The sequence below is a fragment of the Silurus meridionalis genome, chromosome 9, assembly GCF_014805685.1.
Source record: "Silurus meridionalis isolate SWU-2019-XX chromosome 9, ASM1480568v1, whole genome shotgun sequence".
Classification (NCBI taxonomy): Eukaryota; Metazoa; Chordata; class Actinopteri; order Siluriformes; family Siluridae; genus Silurus; species Silurus meridionalis.
Window position 1 is genome coordinate 23,128,400 of NC_060892.1, and position 15,043 is coordinate 23,143,442.

A 15,043-nucleotide genomic window follows, 5' to 3' on the forward strand; every position below is an offset into this window, starting at 1 on the left:
TATATATATATATATATATATATATATATATATATATATATATATATACACACACACATTTTATTTGTATTATTCTAAAGTATAATTTGAGATTTTATCTGCACTATTTCTACTCAAGAACCCTGTATTTATTTTTCATTTATGATATTTATCCAAAGAATCCACCTTTTTTCCATACTTATAATTTACAATCATTTACATATCAAATCGATTGACTACCATTTTATTGTCTCCAGCATTTTTTGGGGGGGGATTATTAGTTCTAAAGATCAATAAATTTTATTATATTATATTATTTATGATACATACATTTTTGTACGCTTTACTATTCTTACACCCTCCATTTATTTTCATTTATGATATTTAAAAATAAAAAAAATGTAATAATTCTAAAACATCTTTTTTCCCCATACATATAATTTACAATCAACACATTAACCAGCAACCAGATGTTTTATTAACCCCTACATTTAAAGATTTATATCTGAACTCTCATTGGTTAATAATCAAATTAACTCTGGAATTTAGAAAACAAACAAAATCTGACTTAGCACACAGACACAGCTATTACATGACACCTGCCAGATCTCAGATTAGTTGATCCCTAAGGTGTTTGTTTATTTGGATCAAATTCGAGCTGTTGGAGAAAATAATACATCATAATAAAAATAATAATAATAAACATGCTGACTGACAGCGACTGAACCCCTGCGACACCTGCTTGAATAGAGCATCATGCTGGTGTGTGTGTGTGTGTGTGTGTGTGTGTGTGTGTGTATCAGATGAAACACATGTCATAATGGTGTGTATATGATGGATTCCCACATTGATAGATATCAGGGCTTTAATTCCTGTCCTATGGCAGGAAGTCAGAGCTCTAAACCTCTGCAATTGCGTGGCAGGAGAGATCCCAGTACCGCTGCAGCAGATTTTATTTATTTATTTATTTTAGTTTATTTCCACGCCAACATATGAACAACACAGGAAACCCGAGACAGTTAATAAGTACGTGTTTGGTTTATTTGATTAAATTTTATGACGTCACAACCAAGTCGCATATGTTTCGTGCGCAGCCGCATCTCCTACTTACCCTCTTTGACGCCTGGGAGCTTTTTCTGGTCGATACTTATATCCTCCATGTTGTTGTTAATAAAGACGGATTCGGCTTCCAGGAAGGAGAAAAAATAAAGGCTTCCAGTGATTTAGGCAGGTTTTTTGGCTCTCTCTCTCTCTCTCTCTCTTTCTCTCTCGGATCGGGCCCCTCCCTCTATCTTCACGACAGGGACGCATTTCAGCCACGCTTTACGGCAGAGACTTTGCGACAGCCGCTGCGAAATGATTTCCTTCCTTTGAAGGAACGATCAAAAACTCTTTAAGTGAAGAAAAAAAATTCATTTGAGTCACGTGTTTTTTTTTATCTCGTTTATCAAAACGAACAAATATTTTTTTGTCCTTTTGGTCTTTTTAATCACCGTTATAGCGTATAATTATTAGACAATCACGTGACATTAAAGACTTGTTCAAAATAAACGAATCAATTAATAATTTGTGTATGGAAGCATAGTGGTAGCAATATTCTATTTAAAATATATTCCAAATGGCAATGTATTTTTGTATTTCAATTCAGATTTTTCCATTATGATCTGTGCAAAGTTTGCTGCAAAGGGAAATGAAATTGTAAAATTTACATTAAATTAAAATGAAAATCTTTTCAATACATGTGCAACATGTCCAAGCAGAAATGTAAGCAAAATGATTGTTTAAATGGTATTTGTCATAAATGCATTTAGACTCACAGTTAGTGCCATGTGATATTTGTAGTAAAATTCATTGTGTATTTCAAAATGCATTTTTTTATTTTCTTTTTGCACCAAGAAAGCATACAGTGGTGTGAAACACAAGTGAACACAACATGCGGTTTTTATTATTGAGGGAAAACAAAATCCAAAACTACATGGCCCTGTGTGAAAAAGTGTTTGCCCCTCTGCTAAAACTGTGGTTTATCACACCTGAGTTCAACTTCTCCAGCCACACCCAGGCCTGATTACTGCCACACCTGTTCCCAATCAATAAGTCTCTTAAATAGGACCTGCCTGACAAAGTGAAGTAGACCAAAAGATCCTCAAAAGTTAGACATCATGCCAAGATCCAAAGAAATTTGGAAACAAATGAGAAAGAAAGTAATTAAGATCTATCAGTCTGGAAAAGGTTATAAAGCCATTTCTAAAGCTTTGGGACTCCGGCGAACCACAGTGAGAGCCATTATTCACAAATATCAAAAACATGGAACAATGGAGAATCTTCCCAGGAGTGACTGGCTGACCAAAATTACTCCAAGAGCACAACGACGACTCATCCAAGAGGTCACAAATGACCCCACAACAACATCCAAACTGCAGGCCTCACTTGCCTCAGTTAAGGTCAGTGTTCATGACCACCATAAGAAAGAGACTGGGCAAAAATGGTCTGCATGGCAGAGTTCCAAGTTGAAAACCTCTAATGAGCAAAAAGAACATAAAGGCTCGTCTCAGTTTTGCCAGAAAACATCTTGATGATCCCCAAGACTTTTGAGGAAATAATCTGTGGACTGACGAGACAAAAGTTTAACTTTTTGGAAGGTGTGTGTCCTATTATGTCCAGCGTAAAAGTACCACTGCATTTCAGAAAAAGAAAATCATACCAACAGTAAAATATGGTGGTGGTAGTGTGATGATCTGGGGCTGTTTTGCTGCTTCAGGACCTGGAGGACTTGCTGTGATAAATGGAACCATGAATTCAGCTGTTTACCAAAAAATCCTGAAGGAGAATGTCCAGCCATCTGTTCGTGACTTCAAGCTGAAGTGAACTTAGGTTCTGCAGCAGGACAATGATCCAAAACACACCAGCAAGTCCATCTCTGAATAGCTGAAGAAAAACAAAATTAAGACTTGGGAGTGGCCTAGTCAATGTCCTGACACTAATCCTATTGAGATGCTGTAGCACAACCTTAAAAAGGCGGTTCATGCTCGAAAACCCTCCAATGCGGGTGAATTATAACAATTCTGCATAGATGAGTGGACCAAAATTCCAAAACGCTTGATTGCAGTTGTTGCTGCTAAGGGTGACCCAACCAGTTATTAGGTTTAGGGGCAAACACTTTTTCAACCAGGGCCATCCAGTTTTGGATTTTGTTTTCCCTCAATAATAAAAAACTTCATTTAAAAATTGCATGTTGTGTTCATTTGTGTTCTCTTTTACTAATATTTAAATTAGTTTGATGATCTGAAACATTAAAGTGTGACAAACATGCAAAAAAATAAGAAATCAGGAAATAACACTTTTTCACACCATATAGGGAGACGACTCAGACTAGAAAAGTCGATAGGTAAACTTCCCAATTCTGTTTCCTGTAAATAACCTATGGAGATTTTGTGATGCCTCTTCAGTAGAAAATGAACGAATCACTCTTTGAGACTACTTGTTCTTCTGAGTCACATTGAATTGTTCATGAATGACCACAGTGCTGACCAGTGCATTTCAGAGAATAATATCCAATAGATTATTGGCTATTATTTAAATTACATTTACCTGTTTGGAAACTGTAAAAATTATTGGTGTAATATCAATGTGTTTAATGAACACCGTTCTTAAAGGTCACCTGTACAGCTAAGCAGGAGTGGTGGCCAATTAGTGCATTTTATTTCGAATTGATTTCGGTTATGATATAATTCAATTTAACGATTTGTCAGTTTAAATTATATAACTATGATCTCACAGTGCAATAAAATAAAAAGGAATAGTTATAATAGCTCAAATGTTTCCTTTTGTCAATATATCTTGGTTAATAAACCTCTGGATGGGTCATAAACATTCAAATGAATATATGTCAGTCAAGTATGATTACTTTGATTCAGTCAAAAAACTCTGTCTGAAACTGCAGGGACAGGACAGAAGACAGGAAGGGACAGTTACCGTATTTTACATAAGCATTTGTAATTCTGCAAAACTCTCTTTTGAAGCTGTACATATGGTTTGTGGTGGAACCAAAACAGTTAGAAGTAAACAAAACAGCTTCAGATGTGACCTTTTTGAGTTGGGGCCGGTAGCTCAGTTGTTAAGGCATTGGACTTTGGATCTGAAGGTCGTGAGCACAAATCCCAGCCATGCCAAGCTGCCACCACTGGACCCCTGTGCAAACACCATACAGTAGCTACTCAGTTGTTTGAATAAGATAAATGTAAGTCAATCTGGATGAGGGCATCTGCCATAAAAAAATAATATTTTCCAATGTTTCACAATTTCCAAAATCTGAAATTGTGATTTTTTGTTTTAGCTTAAACCACAAAAGCTTGCATACACATTTATGAAAATAAGTAAACAGGATTTCCTGCTTCCGATTGGCACCTTCAATGGCCAGGTAAATCTATTTTTAGGTGAGCAAGAAGTATGGAAATAGATGTGTAAACGTAAATAACAGTGGATATCCTTTGCTTGCAATAATCCCAACTATACAATCCCTGTAGCTGGTAACCTACCAACATCACCACAAACTCTTCTTTTGTGATGGTTTCACAGCTTTGTATTGCAGCTTCTGTTGTTTTTGAAGGGTTTCTCCTCTTCTGGAGATGAAGTGCTGATCAACTGGATTAAAGTTAAGTAAGACAGTATAATTGTCCAGTGTGTTTTGGTCCATTGTCTTGCTGCATGATGTTCCTTCCAATTAGACTGGGTGGATTTCTTTGTAAATAGGCAGGCAGTGTGTCTGATTACTTTTCTGTCCAAAATTTACTGTAGAATTTTCTGCTGCTATAATCATGAGTTCCATCATTAATAAAGAGTATTAAGTCTGTTCCAGAAGTAGCCGTGCAAACCCCAGCCATGACCCCACTTACATGTTTGACCGATAAGCTCAAATATTTTGGATCATGAGCAGATCCTTTCTTTCTCCACACTTTAGCCTTTGGTAGAGACCAATTTGCTGGAATATTATCTTGGTTCCAGAAGTTTTGTGGCTCATTTCTGTATTTCTATAGAATTTCCACTCTGGTCTTTCGATTCTTATTCATGATGAGCAGTTTTGGTGTGACCTATACATTTCCAAAAGTCTTCTTTGGATGGTAAATTCTGACCTTTTTTTGTGAATTTCCCATGGATTATTTTTGATGATATTAGGTACTGTACTGTTGTTTTTTTTTTTTTTTTTTCCTTCAACCTGTTTGAGTTTGATGGTTGTTAGTACAGTAGTTTATCCATTTTAACAAGGTGAAATCTAGATCTCAAACCAAAAGTAGATATTTAAAGCTACCAATTGTTTAAGCAATCAGCCTAAAAAAGCACACCTGAGTAACAAGTAACACCTGTCAGTCATGTTTCAGTATTTTTTGATCACTTAAAAAAATGAATGGGCTGAAACAAAAGGTGCCATGTTCTAAGTTGTTTAACACACCTAGATGTAAACATCAGGAAATAAAACCTGAAAAAAAGTGAATTGGCCTAACAGTTCCAGTACTTTTGGAATGAACTATGTGTTTCCACTGCTTTTGATTAATGTAGAGCATTTTAGATGTAAAATAAGCTGTTGCACCAAATGACACATTTATGCACAAAGTTGTGTGAAAAGTTCTGAGAAAGTGAATCAAAAATGTTTGCTAGCACTTGTGAAAAGACTTAACATGGTCAACATTCATACCAGTTCAGAGAAGCTTAGTCACTGCTCTGGCTAAACATTTGACAGTTTGCACAGTTAAAAACGATATCACACATGAACACACACCATGTCATTAAAGCCAAACTCAAAGGAATTTGGACCGTGTCCATGTTTCCCACAAATGTAAAGTATAATGTGCACTGAGGATATATGACATATGACATATGACACATATGACGATGGATGAGGAAAAAACCTTGTGTACAAGCTGCAGAGGCACATATTTTTGAAAAGTGGCAGTTTGAGTAAGTGCCTGTATATTATATATATATATATATATATATATATATATATATATATATATATATATATATATATACATATATATATATATATATATATTACAGTGCATTTAAAATGTATTCAGAATACCTTCATTTTTTTTATTTAATGTTGCAGCCTGATACTACACATTAATATAGATTTTCTACAAAAGGCTGGCTGGTGTGGGTGCAGGTTTTCATTCCCTCCAAGCAAGGGCCACACATCACCTGATAGTCAGATAGTCAACATCAGACAGGTGAAAACTGATGTTGCGTTTGCTTGGTTGGAATGAAAACCTGAACCCACAAACACTAAGTACCACATAATGACACTGAAAAGTGAAAACAGAATTTGATTTGGTTTATTTAATTGGGGGATTTTCCGCCATTATTTTTAGCAAATCCTCTTAAGTTGGGTCAAGTTGGATTGGGATTGTTGGTAGACAGCCACTTTAGATCTCAGTAGTCAGATCTCTCCAAAGATGATCAATAGGGTTCAAGTCAGAGCTCTGGCTGGGCCACTCTAGGTGCAGAAAAACACCCCCATAGCTTGCTTTCTTTTCTCCCTCTATACCCAATCCATTGGTGAAGTCATATCCTCACATGGGTTTTCTTATCACTGCTATGCAGATGACACTCAACTCATCTTTTCTTTCCTTCCATCAGATACCACAGCTTCCGCTCGGATCTCAGCATGCTTGTCAGACATATCTTTATGGATGAGTGCTCACCAACTTAACTCAACCCCAGCAAAACAGAACTGCTGGTCATCCCAGGTGATTCATCCCCAGGTCAAGATCTTCAAATAACACTTCATGACTCTCTGCTCCCCCCTTCAGCCACTGCTCGTAACCTTGGGGTAACTATGGACAATGAACTGTCTTTTTTCCCACATGTCGCTAATGTTGCTCGTTCTTGTCGATTTCTTCTCTATAACATCCAAAGGATTCAACCATTTCTGTCCACACAGGCTGCCCAGGTGCTTGTTCAGTCTCTTGTCATTTCAAGACTTGACTACTGCAACTCTCTGCTGGCCGGTCTCCCCCTGAACGCTATTCGTCCACTGCAAATGATCCAAAACGCAGCAGCACGACTTGTGTTCAATCAGCCCAAGTTTTCCCACACCACCCCACTGCTGCGCTCCCTTCACTGGCTTCCAGTAGCTGCACGTATCAGATTCAAAACACTGATGCTTGCCTACAAGGCCAATAATGGACCAGCACCATCTTACCTCAGTGACCTCATCACATCTCGCACTGCACCACGCTGTCTGAGATCCTCCAGCACTGCTCGACTGGTACCACCTTCTCTCAGAATGAGAGGTAAGTACACTTCAAGGCTCTTCTCTGTTCTGGCACCGAGGTGGTGGAATGAACTTCCCCTAGATGTCCATACAGCAGAGTCCCTGATTATCTTTAAGCGACGACTGAAGACCTACCTCTTCCTGAAATACCTAAATTAGCACTTTCCAAGTTTGTAGAATTCGAGTTATATTTATATTGAGTTTGTAATCTTGCGTACCAGTGTAGATTTATTCATTACTAGAGATTTAAAGCACTTTTGTACTTCGCTCTGGATAAGGGCGTCTGCTAAATGCCGCAAATGTAAATGTAAATGTAAATGATGCTACCACTATCGTGCTTTACTTTTGGGATGGTTTTGGGCAGGTGGTGCCTTATTTCCTCCTGACATAACGTTTAGAATTGAGAACAAACAGTTAGCCAATCTTGGTTTTATCAGATCAGAGAATCTTGTTTCCACTGTTTTACCACTGTTCCTGCCCCTCTTCCCTCCGTGGACCTTCACACTTCTGTGCAGCTTGGGACGGTATCTCATCAACACCTTGGGTGGTTCCATGTAATTCCGGAGTAGAACGGGTGCTTTGAGGATGGATTGGACTGTAGTTGGTGTCGGCGGTCTGCTGCACTGACTCGAGAGTGCAGTTTGCTTCTGATCGTCATCACTGTACTCCGCAACTTTGTATATCTGCTTCAAATGGACATTTGGTGCAACCCAGATGAGGATGGGTTCCCTCTTGAGTCTGGTTCCTCTCAAGGTTTCTTCCTTATGCCATCTCGGGGAGTTTTTCTTTGCCACAGTTGCTCATCAGGGACAAACATACTTACAAAGAACATATTTACGTTTAATCACCACATTATCTGTGTAAAGCTGCTTTGAGACAATGTTCATTGTTAAAAGCGCTATACAAATAAAAATGAATTGAATTGAATTGAATTGTTTCACAGAGTCTGAAAATCCTTCAGGTGCCTGTTGGCAAACTCCAAGCAGGCTTTCATGGGAATTTGTACGGTGGAGAAGCTTCTGTCCTGCCACTGCCATAAATCCAAAATTAATGAAGGACTGCAGTGATGCTGTCTTTCTGAAAATTTGTTCCATCTCTACACAGGAGTGCAGTCAGAGTGACCATGGGGTTTTGGTCATCTCTCTTACTAAAGGAATCTTTAGTGCAGCAGCATTTTTTTCCTGTTAAAATAGACAGACCAATATCTCCAATAGACTCAAAATGTCAAAACCTTTGAAAGATAATGTTAATTTCTATCAAGAAAGTTAGCTAAAGGGGCCCCATATTGCATGGTGGTTGGATTTTATTTTGAAATGTGATCTAGTGGTGACAATGGCAAGGAAAAACTCCCTGAGATAGTCTCCCAGCAGATCATCTGTCTCCATACTACTCTGTCCTCTACAGCTGCCTCTTTTAAACCAACTACCTGCATGTCCTCTTTCACCACATCCATAAACCTTCCCCTTGTTCTTCCTCTTTTCCTTCTTCCTGGTGGCTCCATCCTCAACATTCTTCTACTGATATACCCCATGTCCCTCCTCTGCACATGTCCAAACCATCTCAATTGGGCCTCTCTTACTTTGTCTCCTAAACGTCCTCCATGTGCTGTCCTTTTAATAAAGTCGTTTCTAATCCTGTCCATCGTCGTCACTCCCAATGAAAATCTCAGCATCTTCAGCTCTGCTACCTCCAGCTCCACCTCCTGTTTTTAACTCAATGCCTATCACTCCTGCTATCACTCTTCTCCACCAACCCTACCCTGCCTGCACTCTTTTCTACACTTCTCTAACACAATCTCCATCACTTTGCACTGTTGTGCGCAGATACTTAAACTCATCCACCCTCACCAGCTCTTCTCTCTGCAACCGCACCACTTTACTGCCCTCCCTCTTATTCACACACATGTACTTTGTCTTACTCCTACTGACGTTCATTATTATCTGTTAAAGTCAATGTGCTAAAAGTCAAGAGTGAGAATGACAGTGAAACATTCAAGGCAGTAAAAGCGGATGTGGGTTCCATATTTGCAGCTTATCAAAATAGATTCAGACATCCTCTCAGTCAGTTTTCTCCTGTTGATGCAGTTTTGGGTGCATTTTAAAACAAGCCAAATGACAAACTGTTGCTCTATAATAAGACCAACACTCTCTGATGAGACTTAGGAAGAACCCAAAGTGAAGACTGATATCCATGAATTTCTATAATTCCAGTGCAAATTAGTGTGATGATGATATAAAAGGTATGTAGACCTTTATTATTTTGTTTATTTATTTCTATTACATTTACGTTTACTTTTATGACATTTGGCAGACGTTCTTATCCAGAGCGCTTTGACGTGTCTTATCATTAAATGCTTATTATTATTAGGATTACAAAGTATTGGGGTAGTACTTGCATTTATCTCATTCATACAACTGAGCAGCTATGGGGTTAAGGGCCTTGCTCAGGGGCCCAAGAGTGGCAGCTTGGTCTGGGTGGGATTTGAACCCACAACTTTGAGGTCCAAAAGCCATTACATGTAGGCCAATGCCTCAACTACTAATTTTTTTTTTTTTTGCGGGAGAGAATACAGTTTAGCTGGAAGAGCTCTTCTAACTGTTTTCTCTCCTGCAAAAGTTTTATTTTTAAAGTTTTTCTGGAGAATGAGTTTTTGACTGATGATATAATAAACTACCATCCTAAGAATAGTTTCTGGACATTAGGATTATAAACTAGTATTAGGATTGTGATAATTAGAAGTATATATAATTAGAAGAGCAAGTTCCTGCTCTTTTGATTCCAAGAATTGCTCAATTACGTTCTTCTGAAAAAGGTAAATTTGAGAGATTCTATAAATAAAGATTCAAGTGGCTATCAAGTGAAAGTTTGTTCCACCAGCTCAGTGCCAGAACAGAAAAGAGTCTTAAAGGATGTCTTCCTTGTACTTTGAGAGATAGTAGGACCAGGTGAGCAGTAGAAGAGGATCTGATGGAATGTGGTGCAGTGCAGGGTGAGATAAGTGTTGTGAGGTAGATATGTGCTGGTCTGTTTTTGGCTTTGTAATGAACTATTAATGTTTTAAAATGGTGCTAAACCCATGAAGGGAACGTTGCATTCGGGTTTTATGGGAGAACTTAAAAAGAAGTCATGCAGCTACATTACGGATCAGTATTTTACTTTGCTTTTATATATGTGTGGCTTATGCTAAATAAATTACGCTTTACTTATATACTGCAACTCAGTTTGGATTCTGTGTGGTCTACTTTCCTAATCTTTTTTTTTCTGTGCTTTTTTATTGCAGTCTGAGAGAATGTGGGTCATTTTTCTTCTACTGCCTCTAGGATTGCAGCTCCAACTCAGCCATTCCTGCCCAAGTAGCTGTGTGTGCCTACCAAATGGGGATGTGACATGCACAGGAGCCATCACTGAAATCCCACACCTAAAAGCCAATCAAACCTTCCGCCTGAATCTTACCGACACTCAGATAACAGTCCTTAATCCCCGAAGTTTCCAGGATCTTTTTCTGCTACTCCGCATCGGAATTAGGCAGGGTTCTCTTGCCACTATCCACCCAGAAGCTTTTCATAGTGCTTCTCAGCTCGTGTCAGTTGTGTTGTCATCTAACTCTATCTCTGTCCTTCCGCAAGGAGTGTTCAGTAGCCTGCCGAATTTAGAACAGCTACGCATTGACAGTAATCGACTGACATCCCTGCGTGCAGACCTGTTTCAACATCTGGTTAGTCTCAGAACACTGGACCTCTGCAAAAATCAAATTGCAAGTTTGGATGTCGGAATCTTCCAGAATGTGACAAGCTTGTATGAACTGAAGCTGTGTGAGAACTTTCTACAGAATATCCCTCAAATGTTGTTCCAAGACCTTAAGCAACTCAAATCCCTAATACTATACTCCAACCAGCTGACGACTATAGAGGAAGGTTCCTTTGATAATCTAAACAACCTGAAATTGCTCATGCTGCATAAAAATCTAATCCGAGAAATCCCTCCTCGACTTTTTTGGCACATGCCCTCCCTGTTAACCCTGACTCTGTCTAGCAACCGACTTAGTTATATTCCAAAAGAGACCTTGTACTATCTACCAAACCTTACTAAACTTACCCTCTACAAAAATCCTCTACTCTCACTGCCAGAGCAGCTGGTAGGTCGCATGCCAAGACTTCAGGAGCTTTATTTGTATGACACCAGTCTTACCACTGTTCCCTCCAACCTATTTGCTAACATGACTGGCCTTAGAACTTTAAATTTCCACTTTAACATGAAGCTTACCTCGCTACCAAAGGACCTTTTTTGCTGCTTACCCAATCTCGTGAAGCTATCGTTAAAAAACAACATACTGCAGGATTTACACCCAGATCAGTTTTCATCTCTAACCACTCTTAAGGAACTTCTACTTAATGATAACATGCTCAAGTCCCTTTCCGCAAAGATCTTTCGAAATTTGCACAGTCTAAGCACGCTGGAGCTGAGCAACAACAATCTGAAGAACCTCCCAGGAGATATTTTTGTGCCTGTCACTGCATTGAAGTCTGTTGCTCTTGGGAACAACCAGTGGAACTGCACATGCAGTATTCTGGACATTGCAAAATGGATGAAGGAAAACCGAAAGATTGTTTCTGACATGCAGGATGTATTATGCCATAATCCTGTCCACTTATATAACGAACAACTCGTGGGGTTAACGAGTGACAGCCTGGGTTGTAACGTCTCCACTCCAAGAGTTCCTGTGACCACTACAATAGCCCAACATGTTTCTCGGACCACCACAGGAGGCCAACATGTTGCTGGGACCACTACAGGAGACCTACATCTTTATGTGACCACTACAGGCATACATTTTTCAAAAGAAACATCATCTTTTACTGCCACAAAATCCACTAGCAATGCCCCTATAGATACTTTCTCACCAACCACTACTCTTTTAAATCATTTCACCTCACAACCCTCTTCTACAACTGCTTCTACTACCAAGGAAGTACACATTGACGCTGCCAAGTCCAAAGTATTCTATAACAAGGTGGTCCTTGTTAATGGTCCTGATATTATCCATAATAATCGCCACCAGCGCTGGGTGTACCTGTGGACAGTACCTTCTACTGGACTGTACAGTGGGTTTTTGATGGCTTTGCATGTTGTTCTTATAGTCACTGGCATTCTTCTGATCATAGCCAGTGTTTATGCACTGTACCGTCTACACAAGGCTTTGCGGGAAATAGGGACGACTCTTACTAGGAACCATGCAGTCATAACTAAAAGATTTAAAGATTTTAATAGCAAACTCTAGAAAAAAGTACAATGTACAGTTCATTTCATCTTATATAATTAGTCTGTAGCTGCACTCGTTCTCAATGACACATTCTATTGTCACTTTCACTCACTATGACTGTCAGCTTGAACAATGTATGTTTATTAATTATAACAGCATGCTATTATGATATTTTTTGTGCAACTTGTAAGCTAAAATAAAAAAATAAAACTTAAATCAAATTAAATAAAAATACAAAAATAAAATAAAATGTATAGTGTGTGTAACAATTGTACTGCATTGAGTTGTTTTTCATGTCATAGTTCATGCTTTTTAATTACTGTTTTTGAATCTTAAATAAAATTAATTATCAGATGAAATGAATATTGTATTGCATTTCGTTAATTTTTTACAAAGCTTATTTTTTATGTTTAAAAGTAAAAATAAATAATTAGTTTTAAAAAATGCACATAAATGGGCAGGGGGTAACTCAGCGTTTAAGGCTACTGGTTACTGTTCAGAAGGCTGGGAATTCAAGGAAATTATTGGGGCCCTTGAGCAAGGCCCTTAACCCCTTGTGCTTTAGCAGTGCTATAACATGGCTGACCCCAGCTTTTTAAATTGCTGGGATATGCGAATAAATAATTTTCCTGTGGGATCAATAAAGCATTAAAAAATAAAATGCACAGGACAAGGGTTTCATCTTATTCCATTTATATTAAATGTATTTATACATTTTTTTTTTAGTTATTATTAATTTCAGTTGCTGTTGTAGAACATCCAGGAGACAAGTTAGTTCCTGTTCTCACCACTGTCCATCTCCAGTGTCTTTTGTATTCTCTGTCTCTTGAAGCACATTAGATTAGATAGAGGGTGTATTAGGCAATAAGATATTGTCTTTTTTAATATATATTCTCAAGGAACAATACTATAGAAATAAAACTTGGATATATTTTAGAGTAGTCAATGTGCAGGTTGTATAGCAGTACTGTGCTCTGAAATTTACTTAACATACAGCCATTATTGTCAAAATAGCTGCCAACAAAAGTGAGTACACGCTAAGTGATAACAGCTGTACGTCATGTAACCGTGCAGATTTACATGTCCTATTCATCATGTTCATGTTTTTGTCTGCTTCACAGGACCATACAACTTTCTGTATCTTGTATTAGAGCAGTTAAAATTTGGTGCTGTGAGTACAATTCTTTCATACTGACCACTGGATGTTCAACATGGCACCTCATGGCAAAGAACTCTGAACATTTGAGAATTAGAACTGTTCCCCTCCACAAAGAAGATCAGTAACACTCTGAAACAGTTACAGTACAGTGGCCAAGGCCATACAGAGTTTTTCAAACATGGGTTCCACTCGGAACAGGCATCGCCACCCTCTGAAGGCCTTTACAGTCTAAAGCAGTGCAGAGGACACAGCTTGTCATGTACCTGAGAAATTGGAATACTCCTCTGTCCTGAAGACTTTCCCATGTCGAAATCCAGGAATCCCACTGGATACTCCTTTAAATGTTAAACAAAGACATCTTATATAATAGGGCAATCACTTGTAGAATAAATGGGTGAACTAGCACATTTATCTGCAAATGGAACGTTCGATTCATATGTTTGAAAACCCATCATGTATGTGGTGCATGTAAGAGGAGCCTGCCTCGGCCTGGGCCAGCCAAGTTGCTGACTCACGATCTGACCATCAGAAACAACCCCACATCATAATACTGCCTCTAGAGGATAGACGGCACTATGCATGACTGACCATCCCTTTATGTGCTTCTCTCCTTATCCTGACACGCCCACTGCTTTGGAATAGGGTGGATTCATCAGACCATAAAATCTTACATTGCTCTGCACTCCCTAGCAAGTAATTTCCCTTCCAATTATTCTCAATAACAAGTGGCTTTCTTTACATCATACAGCTGCTTAGACCTAAACCTGCACATTCTTCTCAAACCCTCAAACTTTTATTTTTACTATTAAACGGAGCTGTGAGATCTGTCGAATTTGTTTTCTTGGACAACATTCTTCCACAGTTCTCCACTATCCTTTCATTTTAAGGATACTATAATAATAATAGTTTGGACGTTACTTACCCCAGTTCCAGTAATTTCAGCCAAGACCTATGACCAATAAAAAGCAGCATAAGGATCAGTTAGGGATAAAATAATTGTTGTAAGCTAAAACCTATTGATCAAAGCAATATTGATTATTATTAACTGATTTAAATCGAACCAGTGACCTTTTTTTTTGTGTGTGTGTGTGTGTGTGTGTGTGTGTGTGTGTGTGTGGGGTGATAATTTAGAGGAGTTTTAATACCACTTGAGGAAATAAAAAACGAAGAAACCACACTAGTACTGACCCTTAGTGGCAATCATGTGAAAATAGTTTTTGCATGCGAACATGAAGTTCTATACATTTCAGATCACAGGAAGCACCACACTTGAGGTTAGATTGCCATTATCATCTTCATTAGAATTATTATTATAATCATTATTATTATTATTATTATTATTATTTTTAAATAAATAAAAGAAAAAACAATG

At 38.2% G+C, this 15,043-nt stretch overlaps 2 protein-coding genes across 3 annotated transcripts in view; one reads left to right on the top strand and one right to left on the bottom strand.

Moving 5' to 3' along the window:
• ccdc50a (coiled-coil domain containing 50a) overlaps positions 1 to 1,253 on the bottom strand; it is a 32,432-nt gene extending 31,179 nt beyond the window's left edge. For both annotated transcript variants that reach the window (XM_046857852.1, XM_046857851.1), the window contains exon 1: positions 1,091 to 1,253. In XM_046857852.1, coding sequence (XP_046713808.1) covers positions 1,091 to 1,139 — 49 coding nt within the window. In that variant the 5' untranslated portion in view covers positions 1,140 to 1,253. The remainder of the gene's footprint in view (positions 1 to 1,090) is intronic.
• Positions 1,254 to 9,338: 8,085 nt separating this feature from the next.
• Positions 9,339 to 12,875, top strand: LOC124390854 (platelet glycoprotein V). The gene is made up of 2 exons (XM_046856926.1): positions 9,339 to 9,491; positions 10,533 to 12,875. The coding sequence occupies exon 2, from the start codon at positions 10,542 to 10,544 to the stop codon at positions 12,528 to 12,530; it is 1,989 nt and encodes a 662-aa protein (XP_046712882.1). The 5' UTR covers positions 9,339 to 9,491; positions 10,533 to 10,541; the 3' UTR covers positions 12,531 to 12,875.
• The last annotated feature ends 2,168 nt before the right edge of the window (positions 12,876 to 15,043 follow it).